The sequence below is a fragment of the Schistocerca americana genome, chromosome 1, assembly GCF_021461395.2.
Source record: "Schistocerca americana isolate TAMUIC-IGC-003095 chromosome 1, iqSchAmer2.1, whole genome shotgun sequence".
NCBI classification, from domain to species: Eukaryota; Metazoa; Arthropoda; class Insecta; order Orthoptera; family Acrididae; genus Schistocerca; species Schistocerca americana.
The window spans coordinates 1,072,967,224-1,072,991,575 of record NC_060119.1 but is presented as its reverse complement, the minus strand read 5'-3'; the positions used below and the strand labels follow the sequence as shown (position 1 = coordinate 1,072,991,575).

At 40.4% G+C, this 24,352-nt stretch overlaps 1 protein-coding gene across 1 annotated transcript in view; it reads right to left on the bottom strand.

Annotated features, from left to right (window-relative positions):
* Positions 1 to 253: 253 nt before the first annotated feature.
* Positions 254 to 24,352, bottom strand: part of LOC124596371 (short transient receptor potential channel 4-like) — a 251,939-nt gene continuing 227,840 nt past the window's right edge. Inside the window, exons 11-12 of the mRNA XM_047135486.1 lie at positions 350 to 508; positions 254 to 265 (exon numbers count right to left, since the gene is read on the bottom strand). Of these exons, the coding sequence (XP_046991442.1) occupies positions 254 to 265; positions 350 to 508 (171 nt within the window). The remainder of the gene's footprint in view (positions 266 to 349; positions 509 to 24,352) is intronic.

Genomic DNA, 24,352 nt, shown 5'->3' with positions numbered 1-24,352 from the left:
ACATTTACCTCATATACTTTTAAATTGTGCACCCTGTGTCCTTTGTATTTACATATTAAATTATTGGTATTTTATATTTTAAGACTGAAATGAAGAAAAAGAAGAAGAAGTAGTCGTGCAGTTTCATGTACCAATATAAAAATGAACTTTTATCATATAAGTTACTTGAAATGTGAGTGGCATACTGGGCCACTAGTTGCTCACTCAGATTTGAACTTTATCTGGTTCATCAACCTCTCATGAACTAACAGCTTCATTCACTTATCTGTCAGAGTGAATGATTCTGTCTTGAAATATTATTACTGTATCAAAATATTGGTTTAAAAAAGGACAGTAAGAAAATACTCACAAGATAGCAGCAGTTTGTCATAGAGCAGCCTGCCTTCTCTCCAGGCCGTGGACTACACAGCGCACGCATCCAGCGACCAGCCAGCTGCATTCCTCTTAGTGTGGGCAATAGGTTGAATGGTGGAGGAAGTACTGTCTGTGACATGTACCTCAAATAGACCTGTGAGAAATAAACATGCTGAAACATGCACACAAAATAATACTGCCAATCATAAATTAAGGGAAAGCTAGACCAGGACCAAAAAGTCACCAAATTTGAAAAACATGATTTACATAAAACTGAATGAACATTATGCACACTGTTGTTTATGAGTTTTTTTCACTACATCAATAACAAATTGCATAATTTGACTGTTTATTTGCTCAAAAGAAGTTTCATTTGATGTATATTGCTCAGCATCAGTTGTAAATCTCTCTGTGTTCTCAGAGAAGTCCAGAATTTGTGATATATAGTCTTCTGGATATTCTATGTCCAGTCAAATCTAGAACAGTCCAGGCATATTTTAAGTTTTGAGAAACAGAAGTAGTCTTGAGATGACAAATTTGGTGAATGAAATAGAGGCTTGGTCCTCAGTGAAGAACTGGCAATTCATTGCTGTCTAATGAGCTGTGTTATTATTGTGCAGGAGAAAAAAATTAAACGAGATGAAGAGTCCTGAGAGGTTTTTTGGATTTGAGAAAGCAATCATTTTTAACACTTGCTGATAGAATTCCCTACAAGCTACTATACCTTGCCACACAAGGTCCTTGTGATCAGTGGCACTGCAGTCAGGAAACATAATCAGACTGCATGTTCTTCATCTTTGATTTGAAGATATTTCACTGACCCATTTTAGAAAATTTTGTTTCAGGATGTTTGGCAAAGTGCAAGTTTCATCAACATTAATAATGAAACAATGGAAAATCTAGGAAGGAATGTTACAATATTATGAAAAGGAAAGTTGCTACTCACCATATAGCGGAGATGCTGAATCGCAGATAGGCACAACAAAAAGACTGTTACAAGTAAAGCTTTTGGCCAGTAAGGCCTTCATTAACAATAGACGACAGACACACATACACATGCTCATACAAATGGAACTCACAACCACAACTTAGCATTTCTGCTATATGGTGAGTAACAACTTTCCTTTCACAATATTGCAACATTAATAATGTTGCCTAAAATGTTCTTGTCAAGATGAGTCATGTATATCAAGTCCCAACAAGACTTAACTCAATCGTCTATTTTTCTCTTATCAGAGCACATGGAAAGAAAATTGCAGATTATTTTTGCTTGTTCAAAACTTCATGCAGGATCTGAAGATATCGTTGAATCTTTTTTAGTCAGTTCAGTGACTTATGCATTGTTCTCGCTGCTCACTGTGTACACTGTCCTTACCTGTTTCTCAACCCTAACAGAAACATTGTACCACTAAAAAATGGTTGTCTGGCTCAGTGCTGCCTTAAACATACACTTTCTGAATCAGTCCACATCTCTTTGCTATTCAAATGAGTTTTGTAGCAAATTTAGTTATTACCTGTAGTTTCTTCTCCTTTTCTACCTCCTCAGTCTGACATACATCTTACATTCATACAATCCAGGAACAGCATCTATAATGATGCCCCACAACACGGCTGTTCAAAAGCTTTCAGACTACAAAAGGCATCCACTAGAGAGGGTTAATGAGAAAAGAAAAAAATCAGTCCAAGGACCTAAACTACACTGTGTATATACAAAATGCATTGATTAAAAAATTAATTAATATTTTTAATAGAAAATAATGTTTAGTAAAGCTGACTACTGTGGAAATCATGGTCTGATTTCATATGCATTACTGTCTTTGTGTCTGCTTTTGTCTCATTGCTTTCTGATGATTTATTTATTGTGATAATCCAAACTTATATTTATATGGGGGTAATTCAGAAAATAAATTTCTTACACTACCAAAACACGATACACTAACCATTGTAATAGAGAAAGTCACAGTATGAAAGATTCTGGAACTGATTATCATTTGACACTTTCCTGCCGTTCGCACTGTTGCTTTTGTAACAGGTGAAAATAGTGATTATGATTCTTCTCCCATGGACTGCTCGATTGTGCCTCAGTGACATATGGTGTCGGATGACAAACCCAGTGGTTCAGACTCAATCCTCAGTCATTTGTAGGATTTTTCTGTCACTTGTCACTTTTTTCACATCTGACAGAGATTAGTATATGTGAAAAAAATGCCAAGTTGTGCAGTAGTTTGGAATTCTTGTTAAACTGTAGGTCTCTCTGTATCTGGATGTGTAAGTCAGTTCAAAGGGAAGTCTACGTTTGAACACCATGATTTGCAATTGTGTGCTGTGGCTCTGTGCAGTATATAATTTGGTTACATTTGAATGTTGTCTCTGGTCAACAAGTAAGTTTATGGAACTGCAAGTAAAATGTCATTCTTGGGAAGAATAACCTGGAAGGTCTGCCTTGAAAGGAATACAGGAAAGCCTTGTCCACAAGCTATTCATGAACAATTAATAAATTATTTAAAGTTGCTTGATGTTGAGGTAATAGATATTGAGATTAATAACACTGTTAATGGTGTATATGCAAAACATATAAACAATGAGATATGTGAAGGTCTAGCTAGGAACACTAACAACAGCATTAAATTTAAGCCATAATGAGAAGTTCATTAGATTAGGTCAGACAATATGAAACACTTCATATTGTTAAACAAAAAATATGGTCAGAAAACTTTTGCCATAGAAAGTTAAATACAAATTAATCAGCATAGACAGACTTACCAAACCATATTCCATCATATGTGACTGCATTCAATCATAGGGTGTACTTTCTGCATGTTAATCAAACCCTTATGTTTCGAACTCCAATCCCAAAGAAAGCAGGTGTTGACAGATGTGAAAATTACCGAACTATCAGTTTAATAAGTCACAGCTGCAAAATACTAATGCGAATTCTTTACAGACGAATGGAAAAACTGGTAGAAGCCGACCTCGGGGAAGATCAGTTTGGATTCCGTAGAAATGTTGGAACACGTGAGGCAATACTGACCTTACGACTTATCTTAGAAGAAAGATTAAGAAAAGGCAAACCTACGTTTCTAGCATTTGTAGACTTAGAGAAAGCTTTTGACAATGTTAACTGGAATACTCTCTTTCAAATTCTGAAGGTGGCAGGGGTAAAATACAGGGAGCGAAAGGCTATTTACAATTTGTACAAAAACCAGATGTCAGTTATAAGAGTCGAGGGGCATGAAAGGGAAGCAGTGGTTGGGAAAGGAGTGAGACAGGGTTGTAGCCTCTCCCCGATGTTATTCAATCTGTATATTGAGCAAGCAGTAAAGGAAACAAAAGAAAAATTCGGAGTAGGTATTAAAATTCATGGACAAGAAGTAAAAACTTTGAGGTTTGCCGATGACATTGTAATTCTGTCAGAGATAGCAAAGGACTTGGAAGAGCAGTTGAACGGAATGGACAGTGTCTTGAAAGGAGGATATAAGATGAACATCAACAAAAGCAAAACGAGGATAATGGAATGTAGTCGAATTAAGTTGGGTGATGCTGAGGGAATTAGATTAGGAAATGAGACACTTAAAGTAGTAAAGGAGTTTTGCTATTTGGGGAGTAAAATAACTGATGATGGTCGAAGTAGAGAGGATATAAAATGTAGACTGGCAATGGCAAGGAAAGCGTTTCTCAAGAAGAGAAATTTGTTAACATCGAGTATAGATTTAAGTGTCAGGAAGTTGTTTCTGAAAGTATTTGTATGGAGTGTAGCCATGTATGGAAGTGAAACATGGACGATAAATAGTTTGGACAAGAAGAGAATAGAAGCTTTCGAAATGTGGTGCTACAGAAGAATGCTGAAGATAAGGTGGGTAGATCACATAACTAATGAGGAGCTATTGAATAGGATTGGGGAGAAGAGAAATTTGTGGCACAACTTGACTAGAAGAAGGGATCGGTTGGTAGGACATGTTTTGAGGCATCAAGGGATCACAAATTTAGCATTGGAGGGCACCGTGGAGGGTAAAAATTGTAGAGGGAGACCAAGAGATGAATACACTAAGCAGATTCAGAAGGATGTAGGTTGCAGTAGGTACTGGGAGATGAAGAAGCTTGCACAGGATAGAGTAGCATGGAGAGCTGCATCAAACCAGTCTCAGGACTGAAGACCACAACAACAACAACATGTTTCGAACAATTGGTGGAAAACTGTGACCACAGACAATAAGTGCAGCTGCCTATTGAAAGAAGTCAGTTAAGAGCAATGATGAAAGTAATTCTTCTCTTAGAGTGAAAATTCCACTACACACACATCAAACCTTTAAAAGTGTGCATAATATTGCCAAGAGCTGTGATGCATGTAATGTGGTATAATGGTTAGCATCATTAGCTGGTGTGCTGTGGGTCACTAGTTCAAACCCAATCAGCAGCAATTATTTGTTATTTAGTATTTATTATTTCTGGAAAGTTCTCAAAATTTCTTATGTTTCTAATGGGAATATATTCTTGAATATTTGATGTCTGTATAAATAGCAGCACTCCATGTTCAAGAGTTCAGCTTGTTCTGTCTGTATGTTGGGGTTCATAATAAACATGCTTTTGGTGTTAAATGTTACTCCTCACTGGTGACCTTGCTTTAGGATTTTTACCTGATTGTGGTTACGAGGTGACACTGTTTGGCGGAGATGCTGAAAAGTGTACATAATCATAGTTCCAGTTATGCAACATAAAAGACATCACCTACTTAAGCAGTAACTGAAATACAGGCAGTATTTTGCTCCCAGTGTCCATATATTCAGAAAACCATTGGATTCCAAAACAGCAACAAGTCAGCTACACATCAGACTTCCATCAGTGTTTTCCAGAGACACCGATCAGAATCCACCAAACTTGGTCAGAGGATTTGACCAAGTCATCAAATACAAGAAGTAGGATGACAGGTTTTTGGCAAATGTGTATTTTTTCTTGGACAATATAGCCCAGCAGTGGTTTGAGAACAATGAAGAGAAGCTCCATAGTTTGGACAAATTCCAGATCTAACTGTTGGTACAAGTAAGCAAGAGGTAGCAGCCATGAATTGTGACTTCATACATCAGCAGATAATAAAAAATGATGAAGAATGTGTATACTGAGTTTTAGCACCCATCTCAACCTCCAAATAAATGTGCCATGAAGAATGGACTTGGACCTATGCCGCAGCTGTCAGTGACACCCAATGGCCGAGCCATGCAGGCACAGTTGACAATACAAAACTGTTTGCGTGTCTTGATAAGCTCAGGTATCTTCAGTTGTGTGCAGCTCACACAAGCCATTGCTGCAATACATAATAGCAATAGCAGCAGCGCCATATGGACACACTTTTAACAATGTATTTGTTTGCTTCTTATTGAACGATTTTACTTATAGACCTTTTTGATATTCCATGATTGTGTATAATTACCACAATTGTTTTATACACTCATGTTCAGAAAAAAACAGAACTCCTAGAATAACTAGAGATTGGATGTTCATGTTCACAGGACATGTACACTAGTATGTTCTGCAGAAATGAGTAGCATTTCAGTCACCTCAGTTTGACATGTGTTCCATTATCTAGCAGGCACAGGATCTACCATGGGCCCTGATAACTTGTTCCATGTGTGATGGCATCAGCATGAATGGCATCCTGTTGTATAGCCATCCATGCTGCATTCACCTCATTTCAAAATTAATCTGTGGTGGTTGGCATTGGATCACAGTACTCCACCTGCTGTTCACCATATCCCACACATTTATGATTGGCAACGAGTCTGGTAATCTGGTGGGCCAGGGCAAAACGCTGACATCTTGTGACACCAAAAAGGCACATGTTCTTGCAACAATATGAGATTGTGCATTGTCTTGCTGAAAATAGCATCTGGAGTGTTGTCCAGAATGGGTATGGCAAAGGGTTGCAGGATGTCATTCACATAGGTCACACTGGTTGCAGTGGCCTGGAAATGCACCAACTGTGATTTGTGGTTGTACCCAATGACACCTTACACGATGAGACCTTGAGATGGCGCTGTATGTCTTGTGGGAATGCAGTCAATGTGATGCCCCCCTCCCCCCATCTGTGGTGAACCAAACTGAAGCCATTATTTTCAAACAAATGGAACCTGGATCCATCCAAACACTATCTGATGCCATTCCATACACCACTGTCATCTAGCATGTTTCTGCACATGTCGAAGGTAGTCAGACAAATGGATGAAAAGCACATAGCCCATGCCATAATAAATGGCAATGGACTGTCACCCCTGATAGTGCATGATGTGTTACACTGTTGCACCAGAGCTGAGGAGGATGCAGATCTCTCCCGCAATGCCATTCATATATACATACAGTGAAAATGTAAGACACTGCTTCATGCTTCTAGCGAAACACGCAAGTGGGACTCTGTTAATGCTAGAAACAAGTTGTTAATGTTTTTTGACAAGATTACAGAGAAAATTCAGCTTTGATGTTTTTTGAGAAACACTATGTACGTACTAAATATAAAGGTGAGCAATGTAATTATTTGTATGGCGCAATCGATAGTGGCATTAACTGAAAATCGAGTGTGCTGGTGAGCAGCGGAGAAAAATGAAAAATCAAATACTCTTTGTTTGAATATGCCCTTTGTTTTGTAGGATGGATGGCGCCTCACTCAAGCCAGAGTGATAATCATCGTAGAAACATGGAAAACAATTTTCACGGCATCGAGCACACTGTACAAACGCTGCATTTTTACAGTTGACCCTTTAACACTGCAATCTGAACCTAATAGAATTGATTTAGAGCCAAGTTAAGGGCTTTGTCACAAGAAAGAACAAGACACTTAAGCTGTCAAATGTACTGGAACTAAAACACGAAGCTTTGTGGCATGTCACTGCCGAACAATGGCAAAATGAGGAACACCACATCATAAAAGAGGAGGAGGAAATGTGGATTTTTTGGTGGTTTGGGATTATGTTGCTGATCGCCTCATTATCAATATAGCAGTACTGAAATGTATTCCTTGGATTCTGATATGGGAGCAATTCTTAGATTACCAGACGACTGACTGTAATACCTTCAGTGGCTTCAATATTGGACTACATGGCGAAATCCCAGCAATGCGCTTTTGCACCGCACATAACTCAAGCAGAAAAATTACCCTTGTTAAAGTCAGGAATTTTCATCACTTTGGTTTTTATTACAATACTATAAGATTGTGAGTACCTTAAGTTTTTCGTCCAATCACCTAAGAAGCGTATCGCCTGAGTTTTACCATCATTTCCTTCTGTTTAAAAATTAAATGGCATTCAAAGCTACATAGTTCTCTACTCGTCTCTTTTTATGTCTTTACTGCAATTGTTCACATCATCACTGCAGGTCAGTTGGATCACTTGCCTGGCCAGTGCTGTCCAAGCTAAATGTGCCGGTAACGCCAATGGGTGCATAACGTACAGCTTACAACATATCATCATCATCGTACTTGAATGTACTCGAGACGGCTTCTGCTCCATGTGAAACAAAGTCCAATGAGGTTCCAGTAAATGTGGAAGAATACATAGTGTAACTTTTACATGAGGTTTATTCTTATGATGAATGGAGTACAGCTCAGGCTTATTTGTTGCTAAGAGGTCAAGTGGTTCATGGTGTGGGTTCCTGTTGTCATGTCCTAGTTCATGAACCACGGGCAACATATGAGTGGCCAAGTAAGTGGTCTTGACAGTCGGGATACCCGTTACTTTGGAATAAGGCTGGGCATCTTGGACATATTCTGAGTCGTGGTCACCTTTGTGCTCAGATGGCAAAGACTACCAAATCCACCGGTTAGTCCCTCAACCGATAGGGGTAAAATTCAATGGGACCCGGGGCAAGTAAGGCTAGCAACCTGCTTCCCTGGTACTTTAAATATGATGCTGGCAACAATCAGAGCAAAATGCTTCAGACCTTTCGAGGTGACGGAGTCCCACCTCTAATTGACAAACCAGGGACTCCTAAGATACGACTCGGCAAACGAATGGTAACGAGATCGGGAGCTATTAATATCAATGGGGGCTACTCTGGCAAGAAGGTAGAGCTGACAGAGGCTGCAAGTAAGATGGGGTTGGACGTTTTAGCTGTTAGTGACATTTGGGTAAGGGGTGAGAAAGAAGAGGAAGTGGGAGAATACAAGGTCTACCTGTCAGGAGTCAAAGTAGGAATAGCACAATGGGGTGTAGGGCTTTACATCAGGAAAGAAATGGAACCCAGCGTAGTTTCAATAAGGTATGTAAACGAACGACTGATGTGGATAGATTTGATAGTATCTAGCAAGAAAATTAGGATTGTGTCAGTACATTCGCATTGTGAAGGGACAGATCAAGATAAGATGGATAGTTTTTGTGATGCACTCAGTGATGTAGTTGTTAGAGTAAAGGACAAGGGAGCAGTTCTTAGATTACCAGACGACTGACTGTAATACCTTCAGTGGCTTCAATATTGGACTACATGGCGAAATCCCAGCAATGCGCTTTTGCACCGCACATAACTCAAGCAGAAAAATTACCCTTGTTAAAGTCAGGAATTTTCATCACTTTTGTTTTTGATTAAAATACTATAAGATTGTGATTTTAATGCCAGGATTGGAAATCGAACAGAAGGGTATGAAAAGGTTATGGGTAAATTTGGAGAGGATATGGAGGCCAACAGGAACGGGAAACAAATCTTGGATTTCTGTGCCAGTATGGGCTTAGTAATCACAAACTCCTTTTTTAAACATAAGAACATTCACCGGTATACTTGAGAAAGCAGGGGAACCAGATCTGTCATTGACTATATAATAACAAATCAGGAATTCAGGAAGGCTGTGAGGGACACACGTGTATTCAGGGTATTCATTGATGACACTGATCGCTATTTAATCTGCAGTGAAATTGGTATTGTGAGGCCGAAAGTGCAGGAGGTCAGGTCCATATGTAGGAGGATAAGAGTGGAGAAACTTCAGGATAAGGAAATCAGGCACAAGTACATAACAGTGATCTCAGAAAGGTACCAGTTAGTTGAATGTAGTCAATTACAGTCATTGGAAAAGGAATGGACAAGGTACAGGGACACAGTACCAAAAGTGGCTAAAGAATGTCTTGGAACAGTAGTATGTAAAGGTAGGATGAAGCAAACAGCTTGGTGGAATGACACAGTCAAGGCAGCCTGTAAAAGGAAAAAGAAGGCGTATCAAAAATGGCTACATTCTAGAACTCAGGTAGACAGAGAAAGTTGTGTTGAAGAAAGAAACAAAGCCAAACAGATAACTGCAGCATCCAAGAAGAAATCTTGGGAAGACTTTGGAAACAGGTTGGAGACTTTGGATCAAGCTGCTGGAAAACCATTCTGGAGTGTAATTAGCAGTCTTCAAAAGGGAGGTAAGAAGGAAATGACAAGTATTTTGGACAGGTCAGGAAAACTGCTGGTGAATCCTGTTGATGTCTTGGGCAGATGGAGGGAATATTTTGAAGAGTTGCTCAATGTAGGTGAGAATACGATCAGTAATGTTTCACATTTCGATATACAATGGGATAGGAATGATGATGGAAAGAGGATCACATTTGAGGAAGTGGAGAAAATGGTCAATAGATTGCAGTGCAATAAAGTGGCTGGGGTGGATGAAATTAAGTAGGAACTCATCAAATACAGTGGAATGTCAGGTCTTCAATGGCTACACAGAATAGTTGAAATTGCATGGGAGTCGGGACAGGTTCCATCAGACAGGACGAAAGCAGTAATCACACCAATCTTTAAACATGGAAACAGAAAAGATTGTAACAACTACAGAGGTATCTCTTTAATCAGTGTTGTGGGTAAAATCTTCTCAGGTATTGTTGAAAGGAAAGTGCGAGTATTAGTTGAGGACAAATTGGATGAAAATCAGTGTGGGTTTAGGCCTCTTAGAGGTTGTCAGGACCAGATATTTAGCTTATGGCAAATAATGGAGAAGTGTTATGAGTGGAACAGGGAATTGTATCTATGCTTTATAGATCTAGAAAAGGCATATGACCGGGTTGCTAGGAGGAAGTTATTGTCTGTTCTATGAAATTATGGAATAGGAGGCAAACTTTTGCAAGCAATTAAAGGTCTTTACGTAGATAGTCAGGCAGCAGTTAGAGTTGACGGTAAATTGAGTTCATGGTTCAGAGTAGTTTCAGGGGTAAGACAAAGCTGCAACCTGTCTCCACTGTTGTTCATATTATTTAAGGATCATATGTTGAGATTAAGATATGTGAAAACAAAATAAGCAGTCTCACATATGCAGATGACTTAGTTGTGATGGAAGATTCGATTGAAAGTTTGCAAAATAATATTTCAGAGCTAGATCAGAAATGTAAGGACTATGATATGAAGATTAGCATCTCCAAAACGAAAGTAATGTCAGTGGGAAAGAGATATAAACGGATTGAGTGCCAAATAGGAGGAACAAAGTTAGATCACGTGGAAGGTTTCAAGTACTTAGGATGCATATCCTCACAGGATGGCAACATAGTGAAAGAACTGGAATCGAGGTTTAGCAAAGGTAATGCAGTGAGTGCTCAGCTACGATCTACTCTCTTCTGCAAGAAGGAAGTCAGTACCAAGACTAAGTTATCTGTGCACCATTCAATCTTTCGACAGGAGACTGGAAAGTGATTAACCAGAAGGTTGCTCTGGAAGGACGAACCCTGGTGGTGGAGGTTAGTGAAAAGTACCTGAAGGCGATGCGGGAGCAGGACCGGAAACTGTTTTTAGGTTCTCACAGGTCACTGTCAGGGTTCTCAAAGAAGGCAGTAAGACAGAGCCTGGAGGTGTGGCAGATTAATCTGCAGCACAGTAAAGTGGCCTCTGCTGCCCTGAGCCGCTACCTGGGAAGACAGGAAGTGGAAATTGCCCCGATACAAGAACCCTATTTACACAAAGGGGGTGTACCAGGCCTCGGAGGCACTGGAGGTAAGCTGATCTATACTAGGAATCTAAGAAACTCCAGAACATGCATCTATGTTAGAAATGGCATTTCTTTCATGCTAATGATGGATTTCTGCTCCAGGGACTTAGTGACCATCAAAATGCAGCAATGTGAGGAAGGTATCATGAGGGAAATTATTTTAGCCTCAGCATACCTTCCTTACAAAGACAGTTCTCCCCCTCCCTTGGAAATGAGGAGACTAGTAAAGACTTGCCATCGGCAAGGTGACCATCTGCTGGTGGGGTGCGATGACAATGCCCGCAACCTAGTGTGGGGCAGCAAGGACACCACCAGTAGAGGTGAGTACCTTCTTCAATTCCTCTTAGCTAACAATTTAGAGGTCCTGAATAGCGGCAATGAACCTACATTCAGGAATAGCAGAAGGGAAGTAGCAATTGACATAAATTTGGTTCCATGATGATGGGTAACTGTGTTAAACAATGGCATGTGGTGTTGGAGCCATCCTCATCGGACCACATGCCCATTAAATTCAATGTTGAAATGGGAATCAGACAGACCGTGACTTATAGAAATCCCAGGAAAACAGACTGGGAGACATATAGGAGGGACCTTGATTTAGGCTTATCAGAAATTAAAACCACAATAATGAAGCCAGTAGAATTTGAGGAAGCAGCAGAGGCTGTTACCTCTGCCATAGTGACCTCATATCAAGACAACTGCACAATCACCAAGAAGTGCACAAATAAGAGTGTTCCTTGGTGGAATAACAAATTGGAAACACAAAGAAAACAGGTACTGAGACTGTTTAATATTGTGAGACGTGAAGGACAATGGGCTAAATATTGTGAGGTTCTTGTCAATTACAATCTTGTAATAAGACAAGCAAAGGAGGCATCCTGGAAGGCATTCTGTGAGTAAGTGGAAGGCACGGCTGCACAAGCCAGACCTCATAAGATTCTCACTAGAATACCAACTAAACCAGGAGGTATGTTGAGGAAGGAGGATGGGGAATATACCAAGAAAGCACATGAGATGCTGGAATTGCTCCTCAAAACTCACTTTCCTCAATATGATCTGTCAGCTAACACAGACCAGTATGTGACCCCAGAGAGACAATGGTTCCCAGGCACTAGAAGAGAGGACTGGGAATCGACCAAGGAGTGTGTGAACTTCAACAAAATTCAGTGGGCAGTGGGAACATTCCAACCGTTCAAGTCACCTGGCTCAGATGGTATTTTTCCAGCTCTCCTGCAACAGGCAGGAGGAAAGCTTATAAGAGTTTTATGCAGGCTGTTCAGGGTTAGCTTAGCAGTAGGAATCATTCCCAATGTTTGGAGGGCAGTGAAGGCTGCCTTCATTCCAAAGCCAGGGAGAATTGATCATACCAAGGCCAGGGATATGAGACCAATCAGTCTGACCTCCTTCATTCTCAAAGCATTGGAAAAACTGGTTAATGTATATGTTGGGGAGAGGAGGCTAAGTAGGATCCCTCTACACTTGAACCTACATGCATACCAACCAGGTAAATCATGTGAGACTGCTCTCCACCAACTCATTGGAAAGGTGGAAAAAGGTCTTCACATCCAAGAAATAGCCCTCTGCATCTTCCTGGATATTGAGGGGACCTTAGTAACACGACCTTTGATTCCATGGTAAGGACAGCAGAGGTGCATGGCCTGGGGACCACTATACATAGGTGGACCAGAGCCATGCTTAGTGGAAGGAAGGTAGAGGCTGCCATGATGAATGAAAAGATGGTAATTAAGACGACTAGAGGCTGCCCACAAGGAGGAGTTTTGTCTCCTCTATTGTGGAATCTAGTGGTGAATGAACTCATTGAGGAACTAAATTCCAGACAATGCTTCTGCCAAGGATATGTAGATGACCTTGTCATAGTAATACTTGGCAAATTCACTGACACAGTCAGGAATATGGCACAAGGAGGGTTGGACATTGTGCAAAAATGGTGCATTAAACAGGATCTGAGAGTTAATCCTAAGAAGACTGTTGAGGTGTTATTTATGAAGAGACATATTCAGCAAGCAAGTTGGAATCTAAAGCTCTTATGAAACTCTACCTGTGAAGGGGACAGTGAAATATCTAGGGGGTAACCTTGGATGAGAAGCTAACTTGGACCCCTCATATTAAGAGTATCTGCTCCAAGGCAAAAAATACTTTAGTGAGTACTAGGAGGGCTTGTGGCAAAAACTGGGGCCTAAGCCCCAGAGGTATGCACTGGTTATACACCACAGTGGTTAGACCTAAGATTTCCTATGGGGCCATAGTGTGGTGGAAGAAGGTATAAGAGTGGGTTGCTGCTAAAGAGCTTGCTAAGGTGCAGAGATTGGTCTGCTTAGCCATAATTGGCGGAATTAGCAGCACACCAACTGCTGGAATGGAAGCCATGCTGGGTATGCCTCCACTTCAGCTTTGGGTTAAGATGGAGGCAGCAGCTGGGGCATACAGACTTAAAACTGGCCAAAACTGGGTCTCATTCGGATAACCAGAATCACACACTAATATAGTGAGTGAGGTAAATATAGGTGTGGCTGGGGAAATGCCTGTCGACTATATAACAACTCCCAACTGCTTTGACGAGCCTTACAGCATAATAATTGGAAGTAGGGATCAGTGGGAGAAAACAGTTCGACACCGTATGGGGGACATCATTTGGTTCATCGATGGGTCGAAAACAGATCAAGGCATTGTGGCAGGGTTGTACGGGGTTCAGCCGAGACTGGAGAGCAGCATCTCTCTAGGGAAACTGGCCTCTGCTGAAATTACTGCAATCAGGGCATGTGTGGAGGAGAATATAAGTAGGTGCTGCAATGACTGTAGCATCTACATCTATTCAGACAGCCAGGCAGCCCTGAAATCATTGGCAGCTCCTGCAACAAGATCTAAGATTGTTGCAGATTGCCACAGGGCTCTGGTGGAGCTAGGGGGAAGCAATAGGGTGTACCTAGTGTGGGTCCCTGGCCACTCAGGGATCTGTGGCAATGAACAAGCCAATAGATTGGCTAGGATGGGGGCAAAAACTCCATTTATTGGACTGGAACCTGTCTTGACAATCACCAAGGCTATGATAAAATTAGAACTGTGGAACTGGCTTAGGACACAGCATGTAGGATATTGTACCAAGGTCCATAAACAAAAACATGGTAAGTTAATTATGCCCAAGCCATGTTTTAAAAGAAGCTCTGTAATCCTGGGATTGAACAGGAAAGAGATCAAACTCATGACTGGACTGATGACCGGCCATGGGAACTTCAAAAAACACCTGCACACAATGGGTATAATGGAAGAGTACCCTAAATGTGGGATCTGTGATGAGGGTGAAGAAACTGCATCACACCTAATCTTTGAAAGCATGGCATTGGAGAGTAAAAGATATAGAATCTTCGGGACAACTAGACCTGAAGAAATTGTGTCTAACAAAAAACTGGTAGAGGGACTCCTTGCACTATTTAAGGGCACTGGTTGGCTTTACTAAATATACAGGGAGCGATACCACACAATAAACCTAGTTTTGGTGCGGGCAGAGGCGGGTCAGACCTAAGCTGTTTTAGCTCTCCTGTTAAAATAAATCAATCAATCAATAAATCAAGATTGGTCTGTTGTCTTCTGGCCTGGGTATCATCCAATATCCACAGCCTTTTTCAACAATAGTGCACCACATGTCCCAGTCGTCCGCAGTGGAAACATACTGGTTTGTTACATACTGGTTGGTTATCCTGGGTCCTCCAGATGTGTCTTCCTTGGTGCCCAAACAGGTTCCTCACATGGCATTGTAGGAATGTAACTCTGCCTGGGGGGGGTCGACATTTTCACCATTTTAAATGGAAATGAAGGACGAGATATTGGGTTCAATGTCTGTTCCACTTCCTCCCTTATGACCTCTTCAAGCATCTCAGTTTTTTGGTCGCCGTGCAATCCAAGTGCCTTCTGAACTTCCTCTCTCACTATCTGACAAAGGACACTTGTGGAATCAGTTCCTCCCTCCATCATAGACATTGATATGATGTTTGGAAGCCATTCAAACTTCTTGCGTGTAATTCTTTTTTGATGCATTGTCTCGATATACTGGCACCACTTTATGAAGTCGTCTGCTGTCGAAACCTCCTTCAGGAGTAGGGCTTGATACATGTCCTCAGCAACACCCTTCATGAGATGTGCAACCTTATCTTCCTCCTTCATTTTAGGATCCACTATTTTACATAGCTCCAAGATGTCCTGAATGTAGGATGCTATAGTTTCTCCTGGACGCTGTGTCCTGTACTTTAATTTATATTCAGCCTTGCACTTCCGTCATTGTTTGTCACCAAAAACTTGCGCAGTTGTGCCTGGAATACTTCCCACCTTGTGAACTTCTCCTCGTTGATCTCGTACCAATGCTTGGCAGTGCCCTCCAAGTAGAAAAATACGTTAGCCAAACACACGGTGTCATCCCATTTGTTAAATGTAGCTATACGCTCATATACCTTCAGCCACTTGTTTGAATCTTGGCCATCGTCACAGGAGAACCCAGAAGGATGTCTCATGTGATGGCACACAGTTGCTGTCATCATAATGTCCTCTTCTTCTTCTGTCTCTGTTAGGTTGCGATCTGTTGAATATGGCTCAAACTCGTGTTTCTCGCCACGTAAATGGCAGCTTGTCATGGCCTGATGGGAGCCACTGTGTCGTCGGTAATGCACGCTATCACAAGTTCCAATACCCAGCGCCTCCACCAGAATAATGACATGTAGAAGAATGTGTAATTAGGTGAATGACAAACACTAACTTCACTTTACGAAGGTTTATTCAGCACTTGCACATACAAGAGTGCGGAGTGAACTGTCTCTGGCGAGAACACATACAGTATATATGCAGCTACAGAACATTTCAGTACAATGATTCTTGACATTTGTGGATACTTCTAGAGCATACTCAAACCGAATATAGAAATTAAAATTGTACAGCCCAAGTGAGTTTTGAGCTCACAACCCTTCATGCAACAGTTTAGTATCGCAATCACTACACCACGGTGCTACTCAGCTTCTTCTGTGACAATATGGTGTACGGTATGTATTTCCACTTTTAAGTGCATTAGGTTATCAGAGTATCTTATGCTACACTTTATGATTGGCTTTCACTCTTGTGCTAAATGACAGTCACTGAAGTTTAATTGATGTGTGTCTGCACAACTTCAAATGTATGTAATGGAATATTTCTCCCATCACCTCATAAATTCATAAAACTTGTGGGGTTATTCTTATAACTGAGGACAGAGTGTATAGTACTCGCCACATTCTTTATGAGACAGGAAAGCTAATTCACATGCATTTGGTGTCTCTTTAATAGCAGAAGCTGGTATGCAACACTCTTATCCAAGCACAGAAGTGTCCTGGTTATCCACCTTACCCTAAGATGTTAAAATCTAACCTACATCAGAACATATTCTGACCTAACCTAACCTCCTTGACCCTGCGAAAAACTGACAAACGAGATCGGATGCACTATGGCCACGTTGTCAGCCAATGTTATTGGGGGACCTCTGGCATTAGTGTCTCACGACCATTGTCAGAGCCACTGTCAATGCTGCCTTGGTGGTTTGGGCAGGGTGATAGTGAGTCAGTGAACCAGTCTGGCCCTATTCCAGCCCCTTAGTGGTCGAATCTCCAAAAATACTTTAGTAGCTCTTTAATAATGATTTATTTTAAAACAAACTTTCATCTACCAATCTACCCCCACAGGGGCTAAATTTCCAATAAATGCTGCAACACATATTTCTTAGAAACCATATACTGATTTTCATAGGTCTAGCATCAAAATTGCCTTAATAGCGGCATGTTTTTGAGAAACCTTTCATCCTATATTGCATACTCCATAAGGGTGGAGTTCCACAAGATTCCTTCTTAAACGATGCCTACAGTACAAGATCAACACCATCTGCAAATTTCAAGTTTCTGTCCTCAGTTGTTTGGGCTGGGCGATGATGAGTGGTGAGTGAGTGAGGCGATCAGGACATTGCCTTTTATACAGGGTGTCCCACCTAAACCTTTCACCACCAATACCTCTGGAACCACAATAGATATTGACAAACAGCTTTCATGGGTATGAGTGTACAGCAGTGCCTCACGAAAGTAAACAGAATGCGACATTCTAAACTTGTGCAAATATTGGTTTCAACACAAACTTAAGTTTTGTTAAAAAAAAAAAAAAAATGTCGTGTGGCTAGGGCTTCCCGTTGGGTAGACTGATGAGTTGACACCACTTCAGCAACTTGCGCATCTATGGGAATGAGATGGTGATGATTAAGACAACACACCACCGAGTCCCTGATCAGAGAAGGTGACATGTGAAATAAACAAAATGTGTTGCTATTGCAGTTCTCATGATGCTTGTAAACATGATGTGATTGACATTTGTATTCTTACCTTCACTGTTAAAATGAGAGATGAATGTAGTAATATGGATTCCTGCCACAAGCACCGATGTGTACATAATGGAGTCCCTCATGCATGTTGCACTTATCTACGTATAGACTTCAGAGCAGTACCGGCCAGTGTACGCTGCCCCCTTACACTGCCCAGGTCAACCCTTTGTAGTTGTGTAGAGGAACGGGCCGCAATTGGCATTGTGTGTGGAAATGGCTCACTATGAAGCAGGTATCACTGTTGTAATTTTGATATTAATTACCCTGTCGATCTGTTGTAGGTATTCAACATGGTATTCACAAATGAGGAAATGGTCAACATCATATTACTGTATTTAGAATGTCACAAAAATGGCACATTTACGGTATAGGTGTACGTCCATTGGTACCCTAATAGACGTCATCTGACCTGCCTTACCTTCAGGATTCTTGTTATCAGGCTTCGTGTGACAGGGCAGTTGTCTCCATGAATGCAGATTCAGAGCAGAGGCATAACACATGAAGGAGCATAGGTAGCTGTTCTGGTGGCCACTGCAATAAACCCTCATGCAAGTGTTCATGAAATAGAGAGATAGATACAAATCCCTCGAACAAGTGTGATGCGTATTCTGCATAGGCATAGATTCTACCAATATCACATGGTGCTACATGAAGGCCTCCATGGCAATGACATTCACAGTCACCTGGAATACTGTTAGTGGGTTCTGCAGCAAGGCTGTTGACTTCATATGTAGGGTACTGCTTACTGATGAGGCCATGTTTACAAACCATGGAAACATCAACTTACACGATAGGTCCTACTGGTCACCAGAAAACCCACCCTGGATTCACTGGGTTGAATGTCAAAGTCAGTGGAGCATCATTGAATGGTGTGGTACTGTAGAACACCACATCATTGGCCCATATTTCACTGATGGCACTGTTAACTAGTGACAGTATGATCAGTTCCTGAGGTATGCATTACCTGGACAGGTGGAAGACCTTCATTTGCATCAAATAATGTGGTATCAACATGATGGATGTCCTGCTCATAATGCTATAGTGGCATGACAGGCACTAAACCAACAATTCCACACCAATGGATTGGACCGGGCAGTCCCATTCAGGGATTTCCAGAATGGTTGCTGGACATCACCCCCATGGACATTTTTCTCTGGAGACATGTGAAAGATGTGGTGTATCAGCAGGTCCAAAAACAATGGTCAACACGAAAGACCATATTACCGCAATCACACCACAAACACTGATGGCCATAAGTGGATCCATGGCGGAGAGCACACAGTGGTGTTGTCAAGAAAATGTTGATCTCTTCAAATATATGTTGTAGAGTTTCAGCTGTGAGTTGTGTTGATTGCACACCAGCGTACATTTTGTGTATTACTAAGAAGACATATGTTTATTTTTCTGGTACTACTGCATGTTTATGTATGCATTGCACTATTTGCGATGGTTGAATTGTGTCACAGTCATTAAAGATTTTCAACGACATGTACCACTGCATAAATGATGTACAACTATGCACAAATAGCATGTATCCCTCTGTGCAACCCTTTGACAGCCATCAATTTTGTTTATTCTGGCTGGTGGTTGTCAGTATTTCATTACTATTATATCCATTGTAGTACTATCAGAAAGTTCAATAAAGCACATACAAATAAACTGTGTCCTTGTTTTCATTGTAGGTGATTGGACATCTGTACGTTTCCTAGGTCACGTACTAACAGTGTACATAGCAATATGCAAGTACAGTGTTTGTTGCATTGTAGTACATCAATCACATTGTGGTTACGAGCAATGTGTGGATCACGCTTGCATTGTATGTTTCATTCATTTCACTTGTCAAATTCGCGTTTCAATTTCTCGGGATGTAATGGACATATTACAATGCAATGAACACCATTATTATTGTGATTTCTTATATTATTGATTGTGTATGGAATAATATGGGGTGGCCATTAAAAAAGACAAGTTTGTGTTGAAACCAATATTTGCACATGGTTTAAAATGTCTCATATTATTTACTTTCATGAGCCCCTGCTGTACTCTCACACCCGTGGAAGCCATTTGTCAATATCTATTGTGGTTCCAGAGATACTGGCAGTGAAAATTTAAAGTGTGACACCCTGCATACAGAGATTACATTCATTGTGGAAAGGGACATCACTATTATGAGTTGTAAATGTTGTGAGACAAGGGCCTCCCGTCGGGTAGACCATTTGCCGGGTGCAAGTCTTTCGATCTGATGCCATGTCGGCGACTTGTGTGTTGATGGGGATGAAATAATGATGATTTGGACAACACAACACCCAGTTCCTGAGTGGAGAAAATCTCCGACCCAGGTGGGAATCGAAATCGGGCTCTTAGGATTGACATTCTGTCATGTTGACCACTCAGCTACTGGGGGCAGACTATTATGAGTTAACTTTTAGGGTTAAAGCAGAGTAGCCATTCATGTTTGTGGGAGAGCATTTGGCTACAAAAATGCTCATCATGTACTGCCATCAAGGAAAAAAAAATGACTGATATGTTACAAGATTTATAATAATATTGAGTGTGTAGCTTGTAAGAAATAAACTGAAATAGGTGAAACATATTGCTTTGACATTAGATATTTGGATGACAGGCAATAAAAAATGTATATGTAAATTGAAGGGGGATCACTGCTGTCAGCTGCAGTGGGACATTAAGTGGAATCAGCGGCAATGAGTGAAAATGGGTACTGGACTGGTTTTCAAACTCAGTAACTCTTGCTTACTAGACAGGTGCAGTAACCCCTGCACCATCCGATACACAGCATTACCGCAACTGCATGGACTATCTTGGCACACCTCATGGCCAATTCACACTCCCACCAAGACAGGGACTGTGGATACATAATCGGTGCAGTTGCGATAATGCTGTCTTGCGGATGGCACAGTGGTTACTGCACCTGCCTCGTACGCGGGAGATCCTGGGTTCAAATCCTGGACCAGTAGACATTTTTGCTCATTGCCACTGTTCTGCTTAATGTACCATTGCAGCTGACAGCAGTGACCCCTTTCAATTTACATATAATGTTTCACAGCTGCAGATTTGCATGGTGTCAACACACATTCATATAATAATAAAAAAAAAAAAAAAAAAAAAAAAAAAACAGTGTTTTCACTTCCGATTTCATATAAGGAACAAAACTGCAATCAAAAAGATATGCCAACTGTGCAGACTCTAAAAAGAAAAATGAACGATAAAAGAATTTTTCTACCAACTCAGTTTGGTTACTGTATGTTAAGAGAAGTTACAACCCAAGCAGACATGAACGTGAAAATGATTTCAAATGTTAATTTTGCTTTCCCTGCCAACTCAGTTTGAACAAACTTGGGCTCAACTCAGTTTATGCAATGGGTTAACTTGCATCAGATTATTATAACTCGAGTTGAATGCATTGCACGGTGGGCAGCGCTACGTTACAGTTTGTTTCATACAAGTTGAGAGCTCTTCACCACTTTAACACTGACTGGACCCAAGTATCCAAGTCAGATGTCTATATCTTCATTAATGCATGTGAAATGAACATTATCAACAAGTCTATCTTCAAAATTTGAAGCCAACTGGGAAACCGCAAATCTCAGGTTGATTAACTGAAATGAACCATAATCTGTTCAGAACTGAAAGAGAGATGGCGTTATCTTAGTTTTCTTTTCATCCCATCCAAAAAAAAAAAAAAACTGCACCACAAGTACTAAAGAGAGCAAGACAAGTTCCAAAGAGAAGCAGTGATTTTTTATGGCTGGCACCTTCACTACCACAGCAAAATCAAGTGGATAAACCTCCAAGTGCAACCTAGGCCACAATACAAAAACCCAGCTCGAAGTGAACCAGTGAAAGATGGTGCATATGTAGAAAAGGGCCAGTGTCAGGACAGTGAAGGTAGCTTGATCAATCTTACCATTTTTTGCCAAAATATCAGAGGTCTCAAAAATAAATTAGATATTTTATCTGTAAATCTAGATGATAGGAATCTTATAAATCATGCATGTTTTATGTCTTACTGAGTGCCATATGACAGTTGATATTGAGGGGCTGCAACTTGATGGGTATGATTTAGCTACAAACTATTACAGATCAAGCAGAGAGAAAGATGGTGCTGGAATTTATATATATGAGGTGTGATTGGAAAGTTTTAAGAATGGGCTTTTAATGGTACAGTGGTGGTACATACATGCTACTGTGATGCATCTCCATCAAAATAGTCCCCTTCTGACTGAACACACTGACTCCAATGATGTTTCCACACATCCCTGGAAATTTTTTCCTGAAGTGTGTTGAGGACGCTCTCCGTCTTTGCCTGGATGTCTTCAGTTGAGTCAAATCGCTTCCCTTTCAGTGAAAATTTCAGATTAGGAAACAGGTAGAAGTCCACAGGAAACAAATCAGGGGAATATGGTGGTTGTGAAAGCACAGGAATTTTGAATTTGGTAAAAAATTCAATGATGGAGAACGCACAATGAGCCAGAGCATTGTCATGGTGTGGCACCCAACTCCTGTCTTTCCCCAATGCAGGACTTTTCTTCCGCACCTTTTTGCACAAACACTCCAGGACACATTTGTAGTATTCCTGGTTAATTGTCTGTCCTCCAGGGGTAAGTTCATGATGCACAATACCCCTACAATCGAAAAAACGTCACCAACATTGTCTTCACCTGTGACGAACTTTGCCGTGCTTTTTTCAGTTGTAGTGAACCTGTAGTCTTCCACTGTGAAGACTGCACTTTGGTTTCAGGATCACATCTATATACCCACGATTTTTCACCTGAAATCTGGGTCATTTTTAGTCCAACTAATCAGTTCTTGGCACACTTCAAGTCAGTATTGTCTCTGGGCACTTGACAACATTTTTGGAATGAATTTTCCAGACACTCGATGCATGTTCAGAGCTTCAGTTAAAACTGACTGAACTGCATAGAAACTTAAGTTCATCAGCCATCTCCCAAATTGTAAGTCTACGATCAGAGCGCACTAGGTCACGAACTATCAAAACATTTTCATTCATTTTTGAGGTGAAAGGACGGCCAGACTGTGGTTCATCTTCAAATGATTCATGGCTATTTTTAAAGCTGTAGAACCACACAAAAACATTTAACTGGCTCATACAAGTATCTTCAAAAGCTGTTTTTAATAGTTCGTAAGTCTCAGAAGATGATTTCCTGGTTTTAAAACAAAATTTCACACAAACTCGTTGCTCCATTTTTACATCCATTTTTACAAAGACAGAATCCAGCCACAAGCCCTAACAGACCCACACTCAACCAGCTGCTACAAAAAACTGAATAAAGGAAACACAGTTTCCTGTCAGAGGGCATTCAAGGACTCACTCCCCGTCCTCCGTGTACCTGCCCGCCAAACCAGTAAGCAGCAGCAGCAGATCCATTCTTAAAACTTTCCAATCACACCTCATATAACGCACTTATTTATAAACAGCTAGATTTAAACAAATATTGTACATATCAACACTTTGAAGTCTGTGGTATTCAAATTACCTCAAAGAACATATTGGTCACAGTGCTCACAATTTACAGAGCTCCGGCTGGGAAGTGAACAAATTAGAATCTTCTTTGGCCATACTTTTTTCCAGAACCAAAAATATAATAGTTACAGGAGACTTTAATGTTAACTTCCTAACTGATAACAGCTGTAAGACTGACTGTGATGGAGCAAGTTGGGATAATTTTAATTCCCCTCTTGATTTGCTATCTGCCTCTTTAAATTCGTTTTGTTACTTTTAACTATTTAACATTAACATATGTGAATATAATCTGCATTTTCACAAAAGAAAAAGCTTGGCCCCTAGTCTTAATGAATATAACAGCAGATCTAATTTTGTGCTTAGATTTATGTATGTAATTGATTTTCTAGTTTATTTTGATTATTACAAGTTAGTATCTTTCATTATAGGGTGAAACCAATAATTGTTTTGCAATTTAAATTCTATTGTTGACATATAAACAAATATAAATTCTGTACTAGTTGCATGCATTTGGAGGAACAACTACTAGTAATCTTAAAGTATCTATTTGGCTCTACTCGAAAACATGTTAGCAAAGCTAGCCCTTAATTAATTCCAAAGTAATTGATAGTTTTGTCAAAGGTATTGTTTGCGTAATGATATTTGTTAATTTCATGATTTAAAAAAATAATTCAGCCTAACTCTTGTAGTAGAAGAAACTGTTAAAAAGACGGAATTTTTCGATGTATACAGTTAATCAACTTAGTTAAGTTTTAATTGTAATTTTTATTGTGGTGATACATAAGGGCCCGGTTTTTGGTCACAAGACTGTCAGTCCATGTCCGAGTTTTAGACGAGGATTCTGTGTTGCTTAGAATGACAACAACTCATCAATTTAACAGTGATAAGTGTTACACCAATAGGACGTGTGTTAAAACACTGACAGTGTCTCCTCCATATGTTTCTTTCTATTCTTCAAGGACTGTGAACTTTGTGGTTATGTTTTTACTGCTCATGGATATTCAACAGAAAACTATTGTAGCAGTATGTGGAGGATTGCCTGCAAACTAATAATGAGGCTTATGGAACGTTTAAACAATAGTGCACTGGCCATACATATATAGCTGTGTATTATTGGGGGGTTGTGCAAAGTGAAAGTAAAAGACAGTGAAACGCAACTGAGCATCTGATG